The sequence below is a fragment of the Diplotaxodon limnothrissa genome, linkage group LG5 (genome assembly GCF_057381915.1).
Source record: "Diplotaxodon limnothrissa isolate DT_005_m linkage group LG5, D_limnothrissa_male_GT1.1, whole genome shotgun sequence".
In the NCBI taxonomy this organism is placed as follows: domain Eukaryota; kingdom Metazoa; phylum Chordata; class Actinopteri; order Cichliformes; family Cichlidae; genus Diplotaxodon; species Diplotaxodon limnothrissa.
In genome coordinates, this window is record NC_140600.1 from 32002239 (window position 1) to 32029488 (window position 27250).

A 27250-nucleotide genomic window follows, 5' to 3' on the forward strand; every position below is an offset into this window, starting at 1 on the left:
CCCAGAGACAAACTACTGATTTTACCAAAGGATAAAAAAAAAACACTCTTTGTTGCGCTACCTTTTACCCCAATATCACCTTGCTTGATAATTCTCCTTTTCTGTGGACTTATCTGCCTAAAATAGTTTTTGACTTCACAGTGTTTAATTATTTATTTCCCAAGTTTGCCAAAACTTATCATTGTTATTCTTTTCCTTGTAATTATTCATTCATTCATTTTAAGAAATGATGCTTATTTTGATTCATTTTCCAAGAGACAGCTGAGTTAGAAAAAAGAACAACTAAAAAGACTGAGCTCCTTTGTTATTTAAGTGTACAATTTGATTCATTTTTAGCCCTAATATGAAGATAATAAATGAAATAAAATAAAATAACTAAAAATGAAAGGAAATAAACAGGTCACTCATCTGTAACCGTGCCTATTTGGTTTTCTAATAGTTCTCTTTATTTTGTCAGGAATGTTTTGTAAGAATTATGCTCAACTAAAATATTTCAATCCAAAAGCCAGAAAGTCAGTGAGCTCAGGATAAGGCCTTGAAAGACGTAAAAGACATGTTTTCTTTCCATTACATCTGTAGAACATATAAAACATTTTTTAGAACATATTGATGGATGGATAATAGTGAACCGTAGGCTGTGTTTATGCTGTTAGAGGATAATTTCAATACACACTGTGGTGAGAAATTTGAACTCAATACCTGTTTTAATATAGAAAAGAGAAAAAAATGAAAGAAAAACACAATTCCTTGAATCATACTGTCATGGTCATGGGTTTGGGGACCCAGTGTTTTTGTGTTTCCTGGTTTTTTAATATTCTTTCAATTAGTTTCTGGTTATATTTGTTGGTTCTAGTCCTAGTTTTTGTTACTGTGCCTCCTCTGTCTTTCATGTGTCACGTCAAGTCAGTTATGTTCTCATATCTGTTCATCCCAGAGTCGAGTCTGTGTCTCAGCTTGTTTCTCGTGTTTCCTGTTTTATTTTAATCATCCCTAATATTGTTTTTAGTGCGTTCAATGTTCCTTCCCTGTCATGTGTCTCTGATTAGTCCCAGCTGTGTTTTCCTTCTGTTTCACATCTCCTTGTTATCCTTGTGTATTTAGTCTTCTCTTCTCCCCTGTTGGTCCATCTGCTTATCTCCCCTCGAGTTTCCAAGTTTCAGGTTTTCCAGCTCTCAGGTTTCAAGATTCAGGTTTTTCTCTATGTATCTACTGATTTGGTGTTTAGCTTTTCCCAGTTTAGTTTTGTTAGTTTATCTCGGGCTTCCCTTGCCTTATGTTTGCAGTTTTGTGCAGCCCTAAATAAAGGCTTTTTTTCTTAATATTCTCTTCCATCTCCGTCATCTGCATTTGGGTCCACACTTTCTCATCCTCGTGCTGTGACACATACAATAAGGGTATCCAGCTGCTCTGTTATGCTGTGAGAGGCATGATGCTAGATTGTTTGGGTCTGCATATCTCTAAGCGTGATTTTAAATAAATACAAACTTGTTTTAAGTGCTCACCTGGTGTCTTCCAGAATAGCACTTTCAACAGGCCGCTGAGGGGGTCACTGAATGGTTTGACAAGTATGAAACTTGTGCCAATCATATGTTTTGGCCTTCAAAGTCACCAGTTACTTGACCCAGTTTAAAAGTTATGGGAAATTTTGGTCAAACATTAGAGAACCCGATACTTTATGAAAACACCAAATAAAGAAATATCCTGAGGAAGAATGGTGTTCCAGAAACTTACATGCCAAGGACGCTGTTCTATAGACACATAGACGCCAAGATTTTACAGAAACACTGTTAGGTTTTCCTGACATTTGTCACTAAAAAGCAGATGATTATTAATATAGTGCTGCAAGGACTTGTTGTTCAGCACAGTCTGATGTTTGCTGTCTTTTTTAATGAATGAATCCCTTATTCCTTACAGTCACACTTTTCTGCCTTGACGTGGACTTAAATAGCTTATGTTGTTTTGCCTCTTTGTGTTCTGAGAGATTCTACAGTTTTTATATTGTTATGTAAATAGTTTTCATTTTATTTAAATATTACTAAACAATATTTTTGTGTTAGGTATAAGCTAGAAACACACATATGAGGTCTCCGAATGTTGTTTAGTTTAGTTAATCTTTCCAGTTTCATACTTGAATGGTGGAATGTGGCACATCCTTCCAAAAATGGTGCCATGTGTCTTTCCCTGTGGTCTCTGCACTTTGAGATTTGACACTCGTCTTTACTGCTGCACAAAGGACTGTGGGACAGGCGATAAATTTGTGGGGAAAGAAGAACTGCAGGTTTAGGCGCCCCTGAAAGCAGCCTCTGGGCATGGATCGAATTGATTTCTTTTGAGTATACCAATTTTTCTAAACTTGAATAGGAATCAGAGCTGGGGAAGGTAAATGGAAAATTTAATAGGGAAACTCATTTTATACTGGGACCCTTATTATGCATGAAATCCATCAATTTAGGGATTGGAAGAGGAAAACCTACATTAATTTTCGAAATGTCTGATCTGAATTAGTCATAGTCAGAATAAAAGGATACAGTCACCATCTTTTGAGAAATGTGTATATATATAAAAAAAACATAAATAAGCTTGTGAAAAGTTAGCAAGTTAGCTTTAGAAGATAATTAGCAGCTGGATGAATCTCTGTCACCCCAGGCTTTTGTAAATCAATTAAAATCGTTCTCTGTTTGATTGTTTAGCCAAACATGGCCCTTTAGTTTGAAGGTTGACCTAGACCTCTGTATATATTATTATCCTGGAACCACAGGGGTTTACTATACATAAATGACAATATGACTTTTTTGAGGTATTGTTGGGTTATTTTCTGATTCCAAACATGGTTTAATTGAGGAACTTCCATATTTCAAAGCAGAACTTGTGTTGATAAATGTAGAAATACAAATAAAAGCATAAGCAATGTGACAGCTTTGAAAGAGCCAAATACCTCTTTGATGATTCCGGGGGTTTTTTTTTAGGAATTAACCACTAATTGGCACCACACTCTAGTAGTTAACACTGCTTTCGTTCTCTCTGTCGTCTTCTGCGCTCATCATTTCAGTACCAGTAATTGTACCATGGGGAGCTTTTGCACAAATTCTTGGGTTTTTATAGTAAAAACTATCCACTAGAGCATTTCATATAGGGATGAATAATATATCCTCATGTGTATATATTGCAAGTCAACTGACTGAAATCCCACAACAATGAATAAAATTTGTGTGTTTCATACTTTTTAAAGTTACTAAAGTGTAAAATGGTGCTGGGAACATTCCTCAGAGAAGTTGGTCCAAATTGACATGATCGCATTATATAGACGCTGCAGACTAAACTCCTTGTTATGTTTAAGAAACCAGTTGGGCATAATTTGAGACATGGCTGGAAACAGAAGATGAATACAATGTTTTTATAAAGTGATGGACATGGTCAGCAGGAATACTCAGCTAGGTTCTGGTGTTTCACCCTCTAAAGCCTAAAGTTTGTTGAGAGAAGAGAGAGTGAGTGAGTGTGAGGGAGATCTACACAAAACATATTTTATCAGGCATTTGGGTTCTTTTTACCATGTTTTTTAATTATTTTGTTTTGGCAGTTTGTGGTGTTGTTTTCTGTCTTATTTGTCAACATTTGGATGTGGCGCCCTGCCTGGGAATAACGTAATGGCCCTACTATCACAGAAAAAGCAAGTTGATGCTTTCAGGAACCGTTAGGATTTTTGTCAGTTGCACCAATGGTTGCAGTAATGTAAGCTAAAAGTTTGACTCAAAACCGACGGGAGCACCCGTTAAACAACGCTCAGTTGGTATTGAGCCACGAACCTCAGCCTGAACTGTTGATACAAAGTAGAATTGATGCATGCTTTCATGCCTTTTCCATCCAATTCTGAACCTGCTATCTGAATGTTACAGCAGAAGTCAAGACTTATTAGACCACACAACCTTTTTCCAATTTTCTCCAATGTTGGTTTACCCATACAAGTTTTATTCATTGGGTGCCGGGTGTGGCACCCAAGGTGGTCCTCTGCTGCTGTGGAACTCATCTGCTTCTAAGTTTGATGTGTTGTGTACTCAGAGTTGCTATTCTCCATAGCTAGATTGTAAGAAGGGGTTATTTGAGTTGATGTTGCTTTCCTATCAGCTCAAAGCAGTCTAAGCATTCTCCTGACCTTTGGCATCACCAAGGCATTTCTGCCCAAAGAACTGCTGTTCACTGGATATTTTCTCTTTTTGGGACCATTCTTTATAAATCCTAGAGATGGCTATGCAGGAAAATCCCACTAGATCAGCATTTTCTGAAATACTCAGGCCAGGCCATCTGGCATCATGCCATGTTCTAAGTCATTTAAATTACCTTTCTTCCCCATTTTGATGCTCAGTTTGAACTTCAGCAGGTCGTCTTGACCATGACTATATGCTTAAATGCACTGAACTGCTTACATTTGATAGTGTGGTTAAATATTTGTATTAATGAGCAGGTAAAACAGGTTTAACTAATGAAATGCCAATGTATTGTATATATCTGTAAAATAAAAATAAAATATATAGACTTAGGTATTCTGTATATAAGGCAGCATAGTGTGTTTAGTATACTAGTTTTGAATCACAGGGGCAGCTTTCTTGTGGTTTGCTAGAAAAGGGTATATTGGTTGTGGAAGTGTTCTTTACACATGCTAAATAATTCCTTTTTCTCTGTAGTATGCTACCACAGTGTGTTTGGGTGCAAGAACCTTTTTTCATGCAGGGGGAAATGGTCGTTGTCATTGTCACACCACACTAGGTAATTGCCAGAAATGATATGTTTGTAAATATGGACACAAGGCGAAGGCGAGGAACCACCTCAGTTAATTCAAACAAATTCAAGATTTTTATTTTATGTCCTGAATGCACAACATTTACCACATGACTCAATGACACAAGCAACATGAGCACATGCTGCATGTGTAAAGATTATGAAATCTTTATTGTAGTTCAAAAATTCAGTGTGCTAAAGAGTAAGAATAGAATTCAGTAAAGACTGTAGACTCAATAAAAGAAGGAAATTACTGCACTAAAGAAAAAGAGAGATGAAAAAATATATAAGGACCTTGGTTTGATGTGAAGGTCTTTTTTAAGCATTAGTTTTCTGCATTTACACTTAATAAATTCATTTTATGCATTACTAATAGAAAGAAATGACAACAAATAGAGTGATTTTTAATTAAAAAGAAAAAACTATTTGGAAATGCATGGTTTTCACTGATCGTAAGAATACAAATTGTCATTTGAAAAGTCAAGGAAATATATGTGAGACACAGAACAATTAAAAAGGTACTCAAAATAAACAAATAAATAAACTGAAGTAATGTCCAACTCCCATCAGTTTAGAAATACCTTACAATTTAGGATTGGTACATAGAATTCAACCACTCCTTAATCCATCCTTTTTGTATTTATGCATTCACACAAGTCAGCCCTGCAGTAGATCTATAGACTGACCTCAGTGACTGTTCTTAGTGGTCAAAGTTTCAATATTTAGAAGTAAATTAATTGATTAGATTTGAGAGAATGATTTTATTCTAATTATACTGCACGCTGATGCTCACCCTAAATTACTTATGTGGAGATAATCTTGCAAAATCTGGGTTGCTCATGCTCGTACAAAGGTTCAGCAGTCTTAGATGGCTTATGCAGAAACACTTAATGAAGTTCGGCTGAGGAGAATAAAGTTCAGCAATATAGGGTGACACATATAAAGGCACCACCCACTCTAAAGGTAATACAATATTAAGATTAAGCCAATGTTGACTTTTAGCTTACAGAGACTGAAAGAAGATGAGAAAATGTGATTTAAAAGAGGGACAACTTTTTTAAATCAGCTCAAGAAACATGTCAGCTAGTAGAACTAATTTAGTTCTGCAGTTTAATTTCTCCTGATGGTGTCAGATGCTGTCACTAAGTAATCTGATATTTAACTATGTAGTGATACACCAAGCTAACTTGTTTTGTATTATTTTAAAACAAATATGTTAGATATTGTAAAGTTTTTTTGCCATCAAGGACTGACAGATGCAGCTGTTTTTGGCTAAGAAATAAGTAGATTTTGAGTTGGACTTGATTTAAAAAACAAACAAACCCAAAAACAACAACAAAAAAAGAAAACCTTCAAAACTGCCATTCAATCCAAGCAGACAGATATAGGTTGCAGATTTCCCACATCAGCAGTTGATTTTAAACCTCAGCTAATCCCAAATCATTTCAGGCAAATTCTTGAATAATGCAGGCGAGAGTACAGAATACGGCATTCTTTTATAATTTCACTGAGGGAGCGGTGGTAATATGCGAATACATAAAGTTTGTAATGCATATGATCTTTTCAGGAGATGGGTAATTCATATTGCACTGTATTGATAATATTTTTTTTCTGAGCTTGACAAGCAAATACTCTTCAAATCCACAATATTCAACATTTCACGAGGTGCCAGATTGAAACCTTGCAACAGAACTGAAGCTTCACGTAAATCAAATTATGGGATAATGGAAAGTAGGTGCAGACATATCTCAAACCTCATGTGTGCCAAAGTCAATATGTTTGTCAGATTGTCCCTGAACAGAGTAACAGTGCTCCATAAATGACACCTTGTTCCATATAATGAAGATTCTTTCAGCTGGCTCTTCCTGCTGGCTGTGACTTTGCCCGAGAGCATATTCTCACTTGTTCTATCCTATTGTGACTCAATGGCTGTGGAATAGAAACAGGCTCACAACCTGACTTACAATTATAGCTTGGCTATTTCTGTCTGAACACGAGAGGTTGCTTCTGCTCAAGTGTTTCTGCTCTTATATGAGGACAAACTAAGCCAGATTTGTTAAGTCAGTAAATAATTATTCTTCTAAAAGGATTATGTCCAGTTAACTGGTTTTGTACAACTCGTTATGGGTTAAAAATTACTTTCTAATATCCATCTACATGAAAAGCAGAAAATGCTTGGTTTCAGGAAACTCCCTCACTAAGACAGACAGGCAGGCAGATAGATATATAGATAGATAGATAGATAGATAGATAGATAGATGCATCTTGACATCAGCAGCTTTAGAGGGGACAGACATTTGGTCCTTGGAAATGTGAAATATGGATCCATGAATCTATATGTAACTAAATAATATTTTTAAAAGGTTTATGTGAAACCATGTCCTTTTCCTAACCAAGGTATTTTTTGCCCAAGCCTAGGCAAGCTGAGTAAAAAGCAACTGAAAGTTAATTTCAGTTGTGGTCCCAAACAATACTGTTTCTGTCCCACCATACCTCTTTTCTTTAAAGTTGGAAAAGCCAACCCATGTTAATGTTTGCAAAGTTAGAACAAGAGCCCCAACGAAGCTGTGAGTCATTTATGCTTTATGATTTGGACCCAAGGAGGGCAGTATAGTAGCTTTTCCCTAAGATGAAGAATTTCCCATTTTAATAGTTTGTCTTCATATGAGCAGAGCATTAACACTGGGGCAGAGGCAGCTAACAAATATTTATATACCACATTTCCTTTTAATTTTCCACACTTATTCTAAATCTGTATTATTAACGGCTGACCTAGTAATACCAATAGAACTGTAAGATTATAATGCAATAACCTTAATAATGTGTATTAAAGTGAAAATGCAAAATGCTTTACTACACAGCAGCTGACCATGTGTAATATTCAAAAAGCCACTCATAATAGTTTAATGGGACAGTCTGTCATATTTTAATCTCTTACTGTTGTAAATGAACTCAGTATTGTACACACTTCTATTTGTTTCAGTAATCCTTATATTGTACTCCTGCTCGCTTGAAAGTAGAGATATAGATGCTTGTGCATCAATTTCGCACTTCACTGACTTTGTGAAATGTTGTGCATCCTCAGCACTGAGTTGAATTGCAAATAAATCATCTAAATATTATCAAAACACACATATTTTTCAGTGTTATAGACTTATAGAAATGTGAGGGGTCTGCATATGCACATCTGTCAACAAAATGTTGAAGTGAGCTAAGGTTTTTCCAGTGCGATAGCACAGCAGTAGTGGCATTAAGGCAGACCCTTGTTGCATTGATTAGAACGTCACTGCAAACTCCCTAAGCTTCAGTTTGGTTTGAACAGAAATCCCCACAATCCCTACTAGATGACCAGGAATCTGAGCACTTTCTAAATCCAACTACTTTTAAGGATTTACATGCAAAAAAGCTATTTTTGAAGTCATAGAAAATATAGGGATTTGTGTATCGGTAGCATGTGTCCTCATCTAAGCTTGACTGAAAAATCATACCTCCATTAATTCTTTTTCAAAGCTACCCATCTGCCCCACCATGAGGCCACCATGCGTGAAATCTAGCATTTTATCTGATTTCTGGCTCTGTTGATATTCACCACCACTGGAATTTATTTATTAAAATATCTCTGTTATGTGACACTGACCTTCTGTAAAAAAAATAATAATATAAGTATTTGTTATGTGGTTTTTGGGTTTTTTTTCTTGCAAAGTTTCCATATATAAAGGCTTGGTTTAGTTCATACAAAACATAAAATTGTGCACTCTTTATCTGACAGAAGTGAAACTAGTTTAATATATTCAATTAAGTAAAAAAGAATGAAAAAGAAAGACAACACTACTGATGATGACTTTTTTTTTTACACTTCCCATTTAAATAAAAACACTGACTAGTGGTCTTCTACTTTCTTCTTCTTTCTTTCTAGAATTTTGAAAAAATTTCTGAATTAAACACATAAAATGATTTTTTTTTTATCCCAGAAATTCAGAGCCTGAAATGTCCATTAAATCTCTTTGGTGTATTTTAATAAAGAACTACAATTTTTAAGAACTCTCACTGTTTTTGTACAGCCTTCTGATTCTGTGACACAAAAAGCATGTGTAGAAGGCTTTTATCTTTGAAGGGGTTTTTGTCTAAAAATACTGTAAAAGCTGTGTCTTTACAGGGACAGATTTTTTTTCTTACAATTGGTATCTCTTAAAATATCCATTTCAACCCTTTTTCTTTGAACTTTTGAAATAAACTAGATGCTAAACAGATGGTCACTGACAGGCATACATATATGTGTAAACATATCACTGTACTTGCATGCACACATTTAGTGAAAATACATCCTCTCACAAATACAAATATTCATAAAAATCAAACTCCAGGCTGAATCACAGCAATTTCCAGGGTGAATCAGAGCAATCTGGTCATCAGCAATTATAGCATTCTACATGGGGAACTGGTGATGTACTCAAGGAAAATTGTAATCATGGCTTCAGGCTGTAGGGTGCTGTGATGAAGTGGCTCTCTACATGTGCAGTTAATATGAAGGCAAAATTCATGACCCTTGAATTCAGTGTTCACCAGCCATGAGGTCCGTTCTAAAGCCAGGTGCATAAAACTTTATAGATTCATGACAAAAAATAGCGTACAGGTATGCATGGTTAAACTGTTTCAATCATAAATAATAAATCTCGCTTCACTGCAAAATTTGTGATGATTTCTACTTTCATCTTTAGCATTCCTCCTTTATTTCTCAGTACATACTAATGTTAAGTTTTAAATAGTCTACATTTACATTTCTTTATAAATACCAGTTTAAAATGTAATATTTTTGCACATAAATGTAGTTTGCCTGTGGTCTCTTTTTTCTGTCTCCATGCCTTACTGGAGCTGGTGAAGGCTTGCCTTGCCAGGCAATCTCAAAGACTGTATTGTTTTACAAGAACCTGGCATTTGTAGTACTGTATGGCTCATTTCAGAACTTGACTTATGGTCTCCTCTGTTTTTGTCCTTTGCAAATCCAAAACCACACTTTAATTGAGTCTTAACAAGTCTTTCATTTTGTAATTGTCTCAGCCCGATCTCTCAGCATTTCAGCACCATTTAATTCAGTAACTGCCACGTCTCATGGAATGTCAGTTAAATTTCTAATTGTTTTGGCTATTAAAGACGTCCTTGAAACAAAACCCAAAATGTCTTGAAGGAAAAACTTTCGATTAAATTGAGACTGTTTTTAAATTTGTATGAAATGTGTGAAATAACCCAAGTAAAGAATGGGAGTTTTGGGATTTGATGATAAATTGACTGAAATGTCTCGCTCAACGATTCAACTGTCTACATAGAAAAATATGAATTGTAGTGAAAGATGCCTAAAGGTACATACATTGGTGTACATATCCAGCATGGTCTACTGGATAACATTTTCAGAAGTTGTTCGCTGCATTGAATTAATGATCAAAAACTTCAGAGGTGGGAGGCAGAAAACGGCTTTCTTTATGGCACAGAAGGAGGCCAGGATCACCGGGATGTTAGTCATCATTTCTAGTTTAAAACGAGCCGCTTCACCATCACAGTTCAATTTATTTTGAAAATGAAAGCTGTTTTCACCCTCTGCATAAATCTAATATTTTCTATGGCCGAAAATCAGAACCACTGCATTCATGAATATTTAGGAATTGGAGATGTAATATGTCACCATGAAGTAATCAAGTATCATTTCAGAGCTAATGGTTGATTTACATTTGTATCTCATGTTTAAAAAAGTGCTGAGTCTTTATGAAGGTTACTATCGATTTAAATGTTATTATTTTAATTTTTAAAGTATTTGAGGTATTCTAATTATGTACATATTTATCCTCTCTCTTTTTGTGTCTATATGCTTGTGTGTGTGTGTACACACAAGCATATAGACAGACACACACACACACACACACACACACACACACACACAAAGATAAAAAAAATATTCTTCTCAGTGTTTAACGCATAGGCTTTTTTCACATTGAGCTTCTGATTTGATTCACCATAGCGCTTAATGTAATTGCTTATGAAGCTGACAAACAAAACGATAAGATGAACAAAACATGGGTAAATAAGAAGAAAAAGCAGAGAAAAGTGCTCTGATCAACAGGCCTGGCTTAGTCCTTTGAGAAATTAAATCAACTCTGCCTTGTGGATTTAGTCTTTTCCTGAGGAGGAGTGTAAATGTCACTCATAATGTTTGTTGTGTCCAGTAAATATTGATAGATGCACCACAGAAATTAAGTTGAGGAATTGCAGGTGCACTGAGTAGAGGCATGCCTCTATGAATGGACTCTGGAGAACACAGCAACAGGGTAACATTTCCATCCTTCTTGACTATTTCTCTGTTGATTTTAAAAATCTTACAAGTGACAAGTAAAGATAAAAAGATCATTATAATTTTATGATGTATGGCGCTACTTTTTTTCAGAAATGTTTTGATATGCTCACTTTTAAATATTTCAGATAGTTCATTCCTGAGAGCTTCTTTGGTGATTTGCCTTTAAAATCCAATATTTGCAACAAAGAAGATAACATGCAAAGCTATATTTAGGATAAAACAAAACAAAACAAAACACACAAACAAAAAAACATAGAATTTCCACTCGTATTATGTAATCTGGTTAATTGAAACTGGGTGCATTTGTTCAGACTGGTGAAATAAGCAGCCTTATATGTGAATTTCGATTTTGAATATCGGTAAAGCTTTACTGGATAGCTATACCTGGAGCTCAGTAGGTTCATCAGATCATCTACTAATCATAAGGTTGGTGGTTCCATCCCAGGCTGCTCCAGTCTGCATGCCAAAGTATCCCTGGGCAAGATATTGCATTCATCTGAGTGCGAATGTTAGATAGAAAGTACAAAGGTGCAACAAAAAACTTACTTCTATGAATGGACGTGAATGGGTGAAAGAGACATGTTATACAAAGTGCTTTGTGTGCTCGAGTAGAAAGGCTCTATATAAGAGCCAGTCCATTTACTGTTCGCCATAGTGGTGGAAAAACTGAGCAGCAACTTAATGAGCAGACATAAACGCAAAGATAGATTAATGTAACAGTCAACTGTAGATTTTACCACAGTATAATACTATATGGTTATTGTTTGAATATCCAGATGCAACAGGACTACCGCAATATTTCTATTGTTGAAAAAAAAAAGAGTCATACTCAGCAAAGAGGTTTGAACATTGTTCAGACATGCTAGCATTTATTTATATCCCATTCTTTTCTGAGAATTACTCATCACAAATAACCCATTAGTCAGAAACAACACAGGGAGGACATTCGCATTTGATTAACCAGTTTTATCCCTCTAGTCATGTTAGACACTCTAAACATTCCCTCTTCCTCATCTCCCCGAGGAATTAATTGACTACAGTGAGCACACTGCCCTTTGTAGCTACTTTGGGTTTTTCTCTCTTTTTTAACGTCTTCCAAAAATGGGGATGCTGGGGAACCAGTTAAAACCATTTTACAACCATTTATGCACGTGTGGCCTGCTACTACCTTTCAGCTGAGGCAAGAAAAAGAATTAAATTGTCATGACAAAGTAGTAAATATCTGCTTTTAAATTTGGATTAATCATTTGTATTATGTGAAGTACTTTTATTTCAAATGCTTTACACTTTTACACTCATTGACCCATTCTCACCTCCACACAGATACAAGACAGTATTCACAGTAAATATTTTACTAGTGCCCTGCATCTCAGTTTGATCCTAACATTACAGTTTACTAAATAAACACCTCTTCTCTTCACTCTAGGTCCAAGTAAATTCACATAGGAAATGTATTTTTGTGTAAAAACATTAAAACACACATGAAACTCTGTTAAGCTGGTGCAGGTGTACTTTCAAATATTCTCTTTGTGAAACTAAAGTATAGATCAGTGTTTCACCTGCCATTCAAGCCACGATGAATAATTAAAGCCCAGAGAGATTTTTAAACTTTAAATTCTCAGTTTAGATGCTGCCTGCGAGATCTCCTCACAAGATTTATAAAGGTCAAATTTTCATAGGGCGCTTAGGAATGCACATGTCTGAATGCATTTGTGCACTACATTGTTATATCTAGAAAACCTTTAATTTAAAAAGGAAGATCCACATATGTATTGCTCCCCAAATATTGAAAGACAGTAAAATTAGTTCGGTAAAATATATCAACAACTCAGCAATTGCACATGTTATTATTTGCACTGCGGTCAGGATATGCTATGATGATTATAAAATTAGTCTCTTGAGTTGGACGCACAAAGAAGTTTGTTATTTTCACTGATTTAATAGCAGAGATTGTGTGTCTTATAGCAAAGACTGTCATTTATTTCTTACTTTCTTAAAGTGAAATATTTAAACTGGCAAAATGACAATTGAATAACTATTCAATTACTGACAATAACTAAGAGTGAGCTGTTCAAAAGTATTTTTAATTAAGACTAAAGAAAAGGTTAACTATGCCAAGGTAATAAAAGTCATTCTCTTGTATTTCTTGCCCATTTTAAAAAGAGAAACTGTTGATGCATTGTTACCCATTTATCTTGGTCATAACTGCCCCATCAACAACCCTTACATGTCAGCTTGAAATATGAATTCTCCTCCCTGTCCCTGAATGTTGTGTATACCATATCGACATTTGCAGAGCCTGTGGCCATCTGGCTGCAGGCATTTGAAGTAGATTTTTTCAAAGACTTTATGGGGGATTGTTTATGGTCTGGGGATTATAATTGAATGATGAATACTTCACTACCTCGCTGTTCGGCTTCATATGACTACAGCCGTATTTTGATATTAAGTGTTTTAAAATTAAAATAAATGACAAATAAAGCAAAATTAAAAAATTATATTGCACCTACACACATCAAGTGAATCCACAAGATACTGGGAATTTTAAAGGTGTATCCATGTGACTTCCCTCAATCCTGAAAGGTGAGGCTGGACAAGGCAAGAGGTATAGGAGGTAAACTGTAACCAACTGAAAATCCAAACCTCTGCCCTGGAGTAAAAATGGACTTTAGGGATAAGGGTGCCAGTCAAGGCATAATTGATGCTGGGCTGGGTACAGGGTAAGTCCCATCTGCCACTGTCTGCTATTTGAGAGCCCAAAAAAGCTTTCCCTTTTGTCTTGTCTCAACCAAGCCTTCAAACTGTGCTTGTAAAATCCTCTCTTCTGTCCCCCTTGCCCTCATTACACGTACAAAGTTGCAAGTCCAAGACTGGTTTACCATCAGACAACAGCAGCCTGGGGAGAGAATGGGGAAAGAGCCATATGCAGCCATGACTTATCATATCTCTTACCATATGGAAACTGAGCAAGAGGTGGAAAAAGGCACAACTATTCCTACGCTCCACATTATTCTCTTTATCGTACAAAGTGAAATATATTTAGTATATTTAGTAATAATCCTAAACCTTTTTTTACGTGAGGGTGAGGGTGAGGTTGGGTTCAGACTGTAGATTGTAATTCTATGAGAAGAATTCTTGAGGAGCAACGGACATTCCTCAGCAATGCATCACTTAAAAGTCTTTCAAGTCACGAATGTGCAAACATATTTCTCACAATCTAAAAACAGGCAGACCAGTCCAAACACGCAGGCATGTAATCTATGTGCTTGGTGCATTTTCAACACCACCGGTATGATTAATGGGCTTCGGAACTGGGGGACTTGTTCAATGTGACACAAGCTTATGTCTCTGTGTCATCCCCTTCCTCTTCCTGACAGCCACCAGAGTCTCCTTCTCTTCGCGAGCAGCTACACCACTCAGTGGTTGGCTGGGGCAGGAGGATCTGATATGTACTGACAGCACAATAATAACCCGTGCAAATTAACAAGGTGGAGTGTATATGCAAATACAAAAGCACAATAGAAAAAGTGATTAAATAAGAACTTCAGTGTCTTTTTGGGACCCCCCCCCCCACACACACACACACACACACACACACACACTGGAAACCGAGAACTCATGCCAGCAAACATTTCAAGATATCTTCTTTTTTTTCTTCTCAAAAAGATTTAACTTTTATTTCAGTCTGCCACTGAAATAACCCTTTATTTCCCCACTGCTACATTAATGGTCTATCCAATTGTTAGCCTTTTCAAAATAAAGAATGCAAAAACTTTTAAGAGAGTTTTATGTTTTATTCAGCTTAACTCCGTCTGGCATGCCCAAGGTGTGTCTGTTAAATAACGAAAATATAACAATTAGACTTACAAGAGGTCACAATTACACCCATGAGCTTATAAAAACGACTGTTTCACTTGCATGTGTGTGTAAGTATGTGTCTCTACACATGCATATTTTTCCACAAACATCTGTGTTAGGAACAATCTCACCCTTAGAGTAAAAGTGAGGCACCAGAGGGGGATGCTGTATGTTTTGTGCAATGCCAGGAGCTTGCAGTGTAAAATTTGTTTTGATTTTTTGGATGCCAAAATCATATCCTCAAGCCAAAGAGTGAAATTGAGATCATAGAAGATGCTCAGGGATGAAGCAATTAACTACTATTTCAGATTCCTCTGGGATGGATATTAGGTGAAAGAGTCAATTAAATTGACATTCTGAGTTTCCAGTCGCTTAATTTGCAGTAATCTGGCACGGGCAATTCTGTTTCCACTTTTCCCAGTTAAACTCTCACTTATGCTTTTGTGTTTTGGGCCAATTATAAACTACATTTAGGAGCAGCTAAGTAATATACTGGCTTACTCTGAAGAATGATGTTTTCATAATTAATAAAATTATACTAAATGCACATAGCTTTGTCATGGGTGACATGGAAACAAATGTTGGTAACTGAATGAGTTGTGTGAGACGATGAGGAGAAAATATTAGTGCCAGGAACATATAGTGAGGAGACAGAAAATGAAGATGCTGGGTGGCCAATCTTCACGCGTTTCTGTTGGTTCTGTACGGATACTCTGGCCACAGTCCAAAATCCCCACATTTATTAATGGGGTTAGATTAACTTGTTAACTGGTGTGAATGTGAGTGTGACTGGTTGTCATTCTCTCTATGTTCGCCCTGTGATAGACTGGAGACCTCTATATCATATCAAAGAGTGACTGAAGATAATGTCATTATTCTGAAGCTTGAAGTGGATCTTCCAAAAGGACAATCATTTTAAAACATACTAGCAATTCCACCAAGAAATTAGTCAAAAAAAGATGGCTATGGAATTGCCTAAGTCATGATTTGAATCCCTTTAAACTTATGCAGAAGGATCTGAAGCGGCTCCATATTCGAGAGACCCCTGGATATCATGCAACTAAAATTATTTTGTTTTGTTGTTGATTTGTTTTTTGCTAAAAGAGGCAATGTTAGCGTCTACGGTCAGACACATACATACATACCTTTTCCACAGAAGATGACGATATACATTTTTGTTCAGTTAATGAAAATCCATAAATTATTTTCTAGTTTGTTGAGAAATAATAACTTTCTTTTTAGAGGCAGTGTTTAAAAGAGAGCTGTATGTTTGATTGTCCAAATATGTCAAATACCTCCACAATTTTTATAGGCTGTACCTGACCTCTTTAAAATGAAAAAATCTCACTGAAATGAGAATAAGAGAAATATTTTGCTGCAAAGCAGTAGAGAAAGTACTACATTGCTAAAGTACATTTAGATGTTTTTTGGGATCAAATGTCTTTCTTTCTGCTTGCATATTTAATTCAACCTTCAACTTTTTAAAACTCAGAGAGGAATTTATGTTATTTTGGCAATTTTTTATTTTACTTTTCTGTCCGTCTATCCACAATACTCTCTGTACCAATAAATGCAGGTACAGATGTTGGGAGCCTCTTGCGGCATGTGGTGTGTGAGGCACTAGTGCACCTTATTGATCATTAGTCTATAAAAGGGCTAACACAAAAGCCATACAGGAATTAAGAATGAAGTAAATCCTCTTAGCTTTAATGCTGAGAGGCAAAATGCCTTCAAGTGAAATTACATTCATTTAGTTTGCCGAACTCGTTCAAAAGTCCCACTTTGATTACTTTGAAACATTTGAATAAGTACAGTTCAGTTAATGTATTAATATCAGTAAGAGTAGAAGTAAAAGCCATGGACTGGACTGGAGAGTATTTCTTGCAACGCTCATCTTACAACCACAACCACCACACATACAACACACACACAATAAATAAACCCCCAGAGATGTGGACTCAAGGTCAGGGTGCTTAGTACAGGGGGATGTTGGGAGTGGCTTGTGAGTCCAGCTGTCTCCAGAGCTCTAAATCCCCTAATTATGAGGCAGGGAAGGCTGTCTCTATGGAGCATTAAATGTTCTTCTGTTTTGCAGATTCACCAATCCCCTTTTGCAGTTTTTTTCTCCCTTTCTGTTTTTCTTTTTTGTTAGTAAAGATAGCAGAGTAATGCTGTTTGAGGATATAGAAAAAAAGGTGGTGGTAAATAGCGGGAGAGATTGTTATTGATGTGACTAGCAGTAGTACTATTAGGGACAAAAGGAATTAAATGTTGCTTTTAATGCAGTGCTGTGCAAGTGCGGTTTTTGAAACAAAGATGGCAGGCTGTGGGACTGCAGACCTCACATTTCATAGGCTTCGGGATCTATATTTTATGATGCAATGAAACACACCCAGCATTTTATACAGTATATATTTTGCAGACTAGGCAAAGGTGTCTCACCTCTCGTGGTTTTGTCATCCTAAAACAGTAATTGCAAGTTTTCAAAAAGTTTTAATTTTAAGTAACGATTGAAGAAATAAAATGAGCCCCTGAGATTGGAGAAAATACACCGGCAAAGAAAAGATGAAAAGATCATGAAAACCACTTTTATTTCCAGGACATCTGTCAGGGGTAGACATTTGTTCAAACACAAGTAAGAGAAATGAGACAACTGCAGACCGACTCAGAGTGTAATTAGAAAACGTGCGCACGGGTGAATGTCTCTGAGAAGACAAAACACACCGAGCACAGGCTCGCTTGCTTTATTTATAAGGCAAAAATGGGTTACATAGTACTTCCTCTTTTAACTGTCAGGGAAGAGGTTAAACATTAAATCAGCTTATCTGATCTTTCACACACTGGGATAAGAATACAGAAGTATATCATGCTTTATCTGACATCACAGACACTAAAGGAAAAGAATGCATCATTATATCATGCTGTCAAACATCTCAGACACTGAGGTAAGGAATGCATCAGTTTTCCTTTAACAATAGACTTGGTTAGGTGATTCTTCAACAATAGGCTTGGTTATGTGAAAATATATGAACACACAAAATATAAGGCATACTTGGTTAAAATATAAGGCTTACTTGATTATATTGTTTTATAGAGATTTGGTTATAATGTATAATGTAGAAAATCTCTAACAACATCCTATACTTCTGTTTAGTCAAAGCTGCTACCATTCCACATAAAATGTCTGAGTGTCATGACACACCAGGCTGCATTAGGGCAATGGGCCCTAACTCATCACATATGGACGCTTGTAAATTGCCCCCTGGAGTCACATTTAAACACACTGGGTAAGCATTATTTTTTAGTGTTGTGGAAGTAGAAACAAAAGTAGTTTTTGTTGTCCAAATCTAATAAGCTAATAGAAATGAAAAGTACAAATCTCCTAATCAGGACATCTCCTGACCTCCTACCTGTCAAAGGTTTATTTTTCTCTAACACCACCACCCTATCCTCCAACTTTTTCGTTGCTTTTTTAAAGGTTGGCAGAAATGGGTGTATCGTGGCATCTGCTGTTGCCACAGCCAGTATGTTAAAGCACTGACAGGTATATAGAGGAGAAATATTTTATGCCCATACAATGTGTGTAGATTTCATAAAGAGGGTTTTGGAATTGTTATATATCTACTTCGGTTGTTTGAGTCTTTAAAGAAAACTCTGGAAGAATGTCACATTTTCATATTGATATTTCTTATTTTTTCTGCAAGTTTTTCCTCTTTTGACATTTTTCCCAAGAGGACGTATTGTTTAGCACACTTGACTGTGACATTTTTTTGGGGGGGGGGGGAGTTTCAGTGCAAATATTTTTCTCTCCATGTTTTGTATGAGCGCTATCAGTCCCAAATATTGCGTTTGGCAGTAACCTTGTCAAGAGAGACATTTTAAATTATTTATATTAAAAATATGTGTATATTCTTTTCAAATAAGTGATATGAAGATCTCTGTAAGACAAAGAACTCCATCGCAGGGAAAAACAGAAAAGAAAAATCAGCTCAACCTTTAACAAGTGAGCAAAGAGACAACTTCTATTAAATGAGGTATGAAAGGCTTAGATGCAATCATTACATTCAGCCATCTTAATCCTGTTTAGGGTTGTTGTGTTTGAAAATACTGTGCACAGCACAGTACATCTTGGTATTAATCATATCAAATATTTCACCAAGGCTTAAGGCTCGTCTTAGGCTTTGACTTCTATTAGATGCCCTCACACCTACAGGGCAGAAAATAATAGAGTATCATGATAAATGTGAAGCACCTCTGAACCAGAGTGAGGAATCAATTTATTTCTGCATTTTTAAGGTTGTACTAGTAATTTTTGTAACTAAAGAAGGCATCTTTTTTTCTAGTGCTTTAGATAACTTTCAGGGGATTATCTGTGTTTATTAGACAAATGGAGACATCCAATTTAACAGTAATTATTTTTATTGTAATTAGATTAGTTTTCATGAGATTAACTTATTACATGTGTTTGTGCTAAAGCTCTCTACAGATTGCTGGAAAAACTCTCTTGATCTCTTTGTGTTCACAGATGTTCATATTGCAAAACTAATTCATATTTTAACTGCACAGCTCAGGAAAAAAGTACCAGGAGTGTCCAGAATACATTTACTGGACTCCACAAAACAGAATATAATTTTGTTTTATAGAATACAGCAATCAATATTGTAGCCCTATAAAGTTGAATTGCTTTCTTTTATTATCATCTTATTATATGGTGTGCATATTAGTGCAGCTTCACTGTACTATATGCCATTTACATACACTGCTGTGTCAAGTACTTGAGCTTGACTGGTCAGAAGCAGACACCTCTGACAGCTTATCATATGCCAGGTTGAGACAGGCTTGTCAGTAAGCTAATGGAGTGTTCTAAGGTTAATTTACAACCATATGAATTCCATCAATAAGCAATTAAGAGGTGTGGAAACACAGAGGCACCCGAGCCAGCAGCTAAATCCCCCACCAACTCCCACCTGCTTTTAATCAATTAATTGCTGTGGCATGTCTGTTTAAAACTGCTTGATAGATTTACACATAAAACTGGCACATGAAAAAGCCACTGATCTCTGCGTGACCTTTCTTTTTGCCTTATCGGCCTTATCTGTCTCAAAAAGATTCTTCTCTCCATTCACAGAGTTTTTGAGGCATTACAAAAATGTTTCTTATTCTGATAAGAGCTCAGGCCTGTTCATGTGTTACTAAAGCGTCCTGCTGCCAAATTTTGTTGAGCAGCTAACTTTTAAATATGTGTGCACAATGTTTCATGAAATCCCTCACAGAGATAAAAACACAATTACATGAAAGAAAAATAGAAAATGTTGTGAAAACTGTTTTTGATGCTCTGCATTCCTGATCAAAAGTCAGATAGTCCTTGTGTAGGTAGCCATGACTGTCACCAGATATCTGTTAATATTTCATTTAAACCATCACACAGTGGTCTGTGAAGTATGTGCGTTCATATTTAAGCTGCCATAAAAAGGACCAGAGCGCTGCATGTTGAACAGCTGATTTTCTGGGGAACGTGTGAGATTTCCATTCATTACCCCCTTCCCCTCCCTGTGCTCCTCTAAAGTGCTGTGAAGTCTTGCTCACATGTTTTCCCTTTACACTACCATGACATACTTGCTGGAATCCCTAGAGAGATTCAGATAGAGGGTTAGTGATATGATATGTATGAGATTTTCTACCTTATCAGCCTTATCCGACTCGCATGAGCCCTGGGGAGTTTCGAACATATTGTCCCCGCCATTCAGTTTCCATTTAAAGCTGAGATTCTCACAGCAGGTTTTTGCTTTCTTTTGAAAATAGATATAGTAGATAGATAAAGTAGGTCTCTACATTTGTTTTAGTCAGTTTTAAATATCTGGACAGAATTGCAATTCTCTTTATCCGCTTTCCCTTTTATGCTCTTACCTTGCTGTCAGTTTTGCCAGTAGGGTTTCCACCTACATATATAACCCTAAGATGACATTTCATCACGAAATAACTCTTGCAATGCACAGAGAAAGTGAAAACTGATGTTTTGTAAGTGTTTATGAATTTCTCAGGTTGTGTGTTAGGATGCTGTTTCACACATCTTTTCCCTTGTCTTTCACAGCACCCCCAAACAACATATCAGTGGTGGCAGAAAACACTCCAGCCCCTTTCAGTCGATACCAAGCCCAGAATCTGACTCTTGTCTGCACTGCAAAGGGAGGGAAACCAGCCCCATCGGTGAGTTGCTGCTGAAGATGTACCATGCTGCCAGCTCGATTGGGACTTGCCTTTACAGCACACAGATCCCTGTTGTTTATTATAGACAAACAGAAACTCTGTTGCATGTTTTTTTGTTTTTCAGTGCACAGACCAGTACTATTTATATATGCGTCCCACTGAAATTTGCTGTTATTTGCTAAATAATACTATCAGAGTTTAGAAGGCATCTTCCTGCAGTCATTTAAAATATGTGCTGCTATTACTTTCATTTCAGCTTCTTTTGGCTACTCAATTTAGGGGTCGCCACCGTGAATCATCTTCCTCCATGTAATACTGTCCCTTGCACCCTCTTCTGTCACACAAGCACTCTGCAGATCCTCTCTCAGAAACCTCCTCTGTGGTCTTCCAATTTTTTCTTCCTCCTGGCAGCTTCATTTTTTTTACTTCCTTTGTCCAGTATATCCACTCTATATCTCTCCCTCTGTTTAAATCATCTCAACATTGCCTCTCTAACTTTGTCTCTAAACTGCTCAACCTGAGCCGTTCTTCTGATGTACTCATTTCTAATCTTGTCCCTCCTGGTCACTCCCACTGAAAATCTTCAGCTCTGCCACCTGCAGCCTCCTGTCTTTTTGCTAGTGCCACATCTCCAAGCCATACATCATAGCAGATCTCACTAATGTCTTGTGAAACTCTTGCTGCTGACCTTCGGTAACAAATCACACTCGTCTCCACCAATTCCGCCTTTCCTGCACTTTCTTCTTCACATCTTTTGTACGCTAACTATTTCTTGGTAAGGTTGACCCTAGGTATTTAAAATCCATTTTCACCACTTCTACTCATTGCATCTTCACCTTTCCACCTCTCCCCCGCTCATTCATACACGTGTATTCCTTCTTGCATCTACTGACTTTCATTCCTCTTTTCTCCAGTACATACCACAACCTCTCCAGACTCTCTTTCAGCTTCTCACTACTCTAAATAAAGCTTACAATGTTGTCTCTGAATATAATTGTTCATGGAGACGTCATCTGTCAGCCTGTCCATCTCCACTGCAAAGACAGGGCTTGGAGTTAGCCTCTGGTGTAATTCCACCCCCAACTTCAACCCATCTGTCAGTCCAACCCCACGCTGTCTCGCTGTCCTCACACTCGTCCTTTACCACCCTCATATACTTCTTTGCCGCTCCTGACTTCCTCATACACTTTCACCATTCCTCTCCTGGTACCCTATCATATGCTTTCTAGATCCACAGAAGGCAAACTGACCGGTGACTGAGTATCATAAATATGTTTGTTGTGCAATGTAGACAATAAAATGAGTAGATCAAATTTACACGGTTCATGTAATTGCATGTTATGGAGGTTATTTCATTCGCACATAATTATTATAATTAATGTCAAGGTTGTGGATCGTGGACCCAAATGCAGGACTTGAGAAACAGGAATTAAACTCAAAATTCCACTTTAATCCCATAAGCTCAATGGAATACAGACAGTCCGAAAGCATTTAATGAACAGAAACAGCAACCCGGACACCAGAAATCTTAGGAAACATAGGGCAAGGTGACACACAGCAACAAGGACAAGAGGAGACAGTATATACACACACAAGATAACGAGGGGAGCTATAACAGGTGGGAACACAGACAACCTAATAAGACAGGAAGAAAAACTCCACACAAAACCCAGAGAACAACAATAGCCAAAATAAAATAGAAATAAGAGTAACAACAGACACGGGGGACAAGATTAACTTGACACAAATGACAAACAGGCAAATGAGAAAGATAAAAAGACAAATACAAAGACAAGGAAAAGGATGGGAACACAAAGTAAGTAAATTAACGTAAGTGTATCAGGAACTCAGGCTAAGACCTAAAGGCACGAATAACAAATCCAGAAAGAACTTATACAAAGAAGACATGTAAACACAAATAAATAACAGTGTGAATAGAAAGCTAAATTCGTATCCAAAGACGATCTTTAAATACAAAATACAAAACTAGAAAGAATCCATAGGCCAATTACTCAAAACCCTGCTTCTGCGACCACACAACCACAACAGTACACCCTTATCCACACACATTTAGAAACACAGATGCATACAGCTGTATGCATCTGTGTTAGTCACAGTCACATTTTTCTCAATGCTTTGAAGTGCAAAACAAGGTCTTACAATATCTGAAGTATATACTCAGATGTTTGGTGGCATATGAGCTTACGGACGCTGTTTGAGAGCAGTCACTTGCTGTTAGTTCCCACTGGGTCATTAATCATTGTCCATGGGTATATGGTAATGGACTCCAGACCCTCAGTGCACCTTTCTCCAGCAATTATGAGCTCAGTGAGAGGTGAATACAAGGTGAACATGATTTCCGTCTCTCAGGTACTTCCTGGTTGATAGTGTGATGTCTACTGTGGTTCTTGCCTGTTGTGATTTCACAGGGTGCCTAAAGCCATTAAAGCTAAGCACTGCTGGGTCCTTTTTTTCTGACGCACTGGTGAAAAAAAGGATAAGTCACATTGCTTTTAATTAGCTTTGTCAGTGATGGACCAATTGAATGATTTAGTCACTGAATTGAGATTAAACCAACAAAAAAAAGCAATGTGATTTTTCATTTCACTATCGATCACTATTAGGGATGTGTGATATGACGAAATATAATGGAAAAAGATATTAAAACAACTGTCGTTTCATATTATATCATTTATTTCATGCTGTCGCAAAACACACTGTTTACTACAATATTTTTTCATTGCTTTAGATGACATTTTGCAATAGTCATCACACCAATACAGAAGGACCAGCCAGAACAAATCGAGGAGCTCATTTCTAAAGTAGGGGTTACCTCTGTAGCATGGAATTTATTAGTTAATGAAAAGTCTGACACAGAGCAGAAAAATGTACTGTGCAAACTGGTCCCCACCACAGACACCGACACAACAAACCTCGTCTACCACCTAATGAAGAATCATGTGAAAGAGTATTGTGAGGGTTTACGAATGTGAAGCAAGAAAGAGCCATCAGGGGCTCGAAATAAAGCTCGGATTCAAATGTTAGAACAGGCTCCTCCCTGCAGCACGCCATATAATAAAAACTCATGAAGGTAATAGCTGCCATTACAACTTATATCTATAAATATAGGGTTTTGTGCACTGGCAAAAACACTTGACTCCAGGTACACAATGCCCAGCCAAAAACACTTCATGTAAGTTCCCCCGTTTATATTGTAATTGTCGATCCAATGTATTAGAGGAAACCTGCTACTTAGTATACTACGCTGCAATAAAGGATATGTGCATGAAACAGTGCACCTTATCTTAGACTGGATCAAAAAAATTGGGGGAAAAGCAAGCAGCATTGTTCCTAATTAATATTTTGACGTTTAGAAAGAATGATTGCTGGCATGTCTACAAAAAATAACATTAATGGACAAAATCATAGGTTTACATAAAAGTAACAAGCTATTTGGTTGAACTTGATTTAGACATGAAAGACCGTAAACACAGAAACCTTTCCAACTGACTATTGATGACCACTATACCTTCCACACTAACATATCATAAAGCAGCGGTCCCCAACCTTTTTTGCGCCACGGACCGGTTTATGCCCGACAATATTTTCACGGACCGGCCTTTGAGGTGTCGCGGACAAATACAACAAAATAAAACTAGTACCGGTACTGAAAAAAAGAAGATTTATTCATAACACACGTGAAAAGACCCAGGAAAACCGAGTTAACGATCAAAACGATAACAAAATAACGCTGAAAACCGATAAAAACCCTGAAAACCATACATTTCACACCTGAGCCTCAACTCACCGAGGCCCGGGGGTTGGGGACCGCTGTCATGGAGCTCCTACATTAATCATATGGGGAAACCTGAATCCAATGGCATCCAAAAGATGACATAATTTTGTTTTCAAAGCACCTTTTTTAAGCAATTCCATTTTACCACTGAGGACCTTTGCCACAACAAACCCTGAAAAAAATTGTATTAGATTTTATTAGTCCTGCACACCCACACAGGCGTTCTTACTCATTCTGTTTGAAGCTGAGTAGAGCTACAGTTTGCTGGCAGTTTGTTAAAGTCACCATACAGGTTGGTTTTTTTTCCCCTTAAAAACACAAAGATTAAACTTGTTCCACAAATGTGTGAAACAGGGGATTTTACTTTAGTCCGGCACAGTTTGTTCAAACTCACAGTCCAGAGAAGGGGTTTAATTAGCCCATCTAAGTGAAAACACCTGGATGTGAGTACTTTAGAGTGAAGGGCCTTTTATGTTCCTAGCGCTCTCATGGGGTGGAATATAAGGCATTCATGAGGTGTCAGAATAACCAGAAAAATGCATTACCACTAAAAGTCTTTGAGCTGTGCAACCCTTGGGTAGCAGGTTGCAGAGTTGTTGATATGATCATAAATGAGCAAAGGATGTAAATGTTTTGTTAATATAAAATAAGTTTCAATAAATCATGCACATTTAAATATCATAAAAGTGACTTGACTAAGTTACAAAAAGTATTTCAATTATTTATTAGCAGTAAGCCCCATAGCAAGCCAGGTAAGTGTCTTTAAATTAAAGCTTAACAGCACAGGAGGCACAGGGTCCAAAAGCTTCCACACTCAGAATATCAAACCATCCAAAGAAGGTTAATTCATTTAAAATGAGATTTGTTTGCTCCAAATAGAAAAGCATAGGAATAAATATACCAAATATATTGTACAGACAGTAGTTTCAGTATTGCGAATTAGCTCTGCACCATATATGCGAATATTGTGTTTGGACTAGAGTGATGTAAGATATAAGGCCACGTCTGCTGATTCAAGGAACACGAGAAGGAAAACACTTTCAATTTGGACGGAAACATTGCCTCAGAGGAGAACTGATCATGACCTGTCTAACTTGCTGTGTACTCGTATAATAAACCAAAAACCTTGCCAATGTTCTCTGACAGGTTTTAAGAATAGACTTTCACACTCTAGTCTCACTGAGCCCTTTGAAATTTATATTTAATCCAATTCTAAGTCTTAACTGTGGTGCTTTTAATGGGTAAAAAGAAAAAAGGAAGAACTATTTTTTGTTTATTCAATGTCATTTGATAGCTAAGGCTGTAGCACATGCTTAGTTCTGTCATGTATTATTTTAATATTTGACACTTAAAATGTACCAAATGACATGACAAAACTTAGTAAGAAGTACCTGTTTTGAAATCAAACTATACTTATAGCTGGTAGATATAAGGTTTGAAAAAGGAAATTTACACTGGAGAAATAGCATTTTGTTGTGGTGTTGTTTTTTAACTCATATGTTGCATACACATAAGGAGAAATATGACATTTAAATAGTGTCCATTTGTTCTATTTATGCTATTGTCTACGGTCATGCTGCATAATAAAACCTCATTATTAGGTTTGTAAGTATTTGCTTGAGTGTTTCTGCTTTGGCCCAGTTATGTGGCTGCAACTTCAAACAGCTCCATTTGCTTTTTGATGAAACTCATTTAGTCTTTGTCGGTGCTACTGCCCGGGGCTTGTTGCAAAATGAGCTGTTGTCAGCTCTATTTTCAATGTCATATCATAGCAAGCCTGGTCTCAATAGGGACTCACAACTTACAAAGAAACCAACTGAATTGATTGAGCCAGCAATTAGTAACAGCTAGTAAATATGATCATTCATTGGCATTTTGTACTCTAAAGTATGGTGGTCTGTAACAATGTTTTCCACTTAGTCTTTGAAGGGAAAAAATGTTATTAATACTTTAGTCTTGGAGAATGGGCCGAATAAGATATATTCACATAGACTTGAAATAAAACAAATTTTGTATTGACTGGCTTTTCAGGCTACAACATACACTTGTATTTTGTGTCTTCAACCCAGTCTTTGTCAAAACTGAGATAACATAATATCCTTGGTGAACACTGAAAGTACAAAGATGCTAAAAATACCAAATTTTAACAGCTGTCGTTCCACATTTGCTTATTTGCTTGCAGTTGTTATAGAGCTAAGTGTTCCACTGGCATTCATACACAATGAATGTACAGGGAGTTTTTAGACTTGAAACAGCTTCCTTTAGCAGCAGAG

General features: G+C 36.8%; 1 protein-coding gene across 1 annotated transcript in view; it reads left to right on the forward strand.

Annotated features, from left to right (window-relative positions):
• The window catches only part of igsf21a (immunoglobin superfamily, member 21a), a 203676-nt gene that overhangs the window by 149343 nt on the left and 27083 nt on the right, over positions 1-27250 (forward strand). Inside the window, exon 5 of the mRNA XM_085354552.1 lies at positions 21066-21181. Within this exon, the coding sequence (XP_085210678.1) occupies positions 21066-21181 (116 nt within the window). The remainder of the gene's footprint in view (positions 1-21065; positions 21182-27250) is intronic.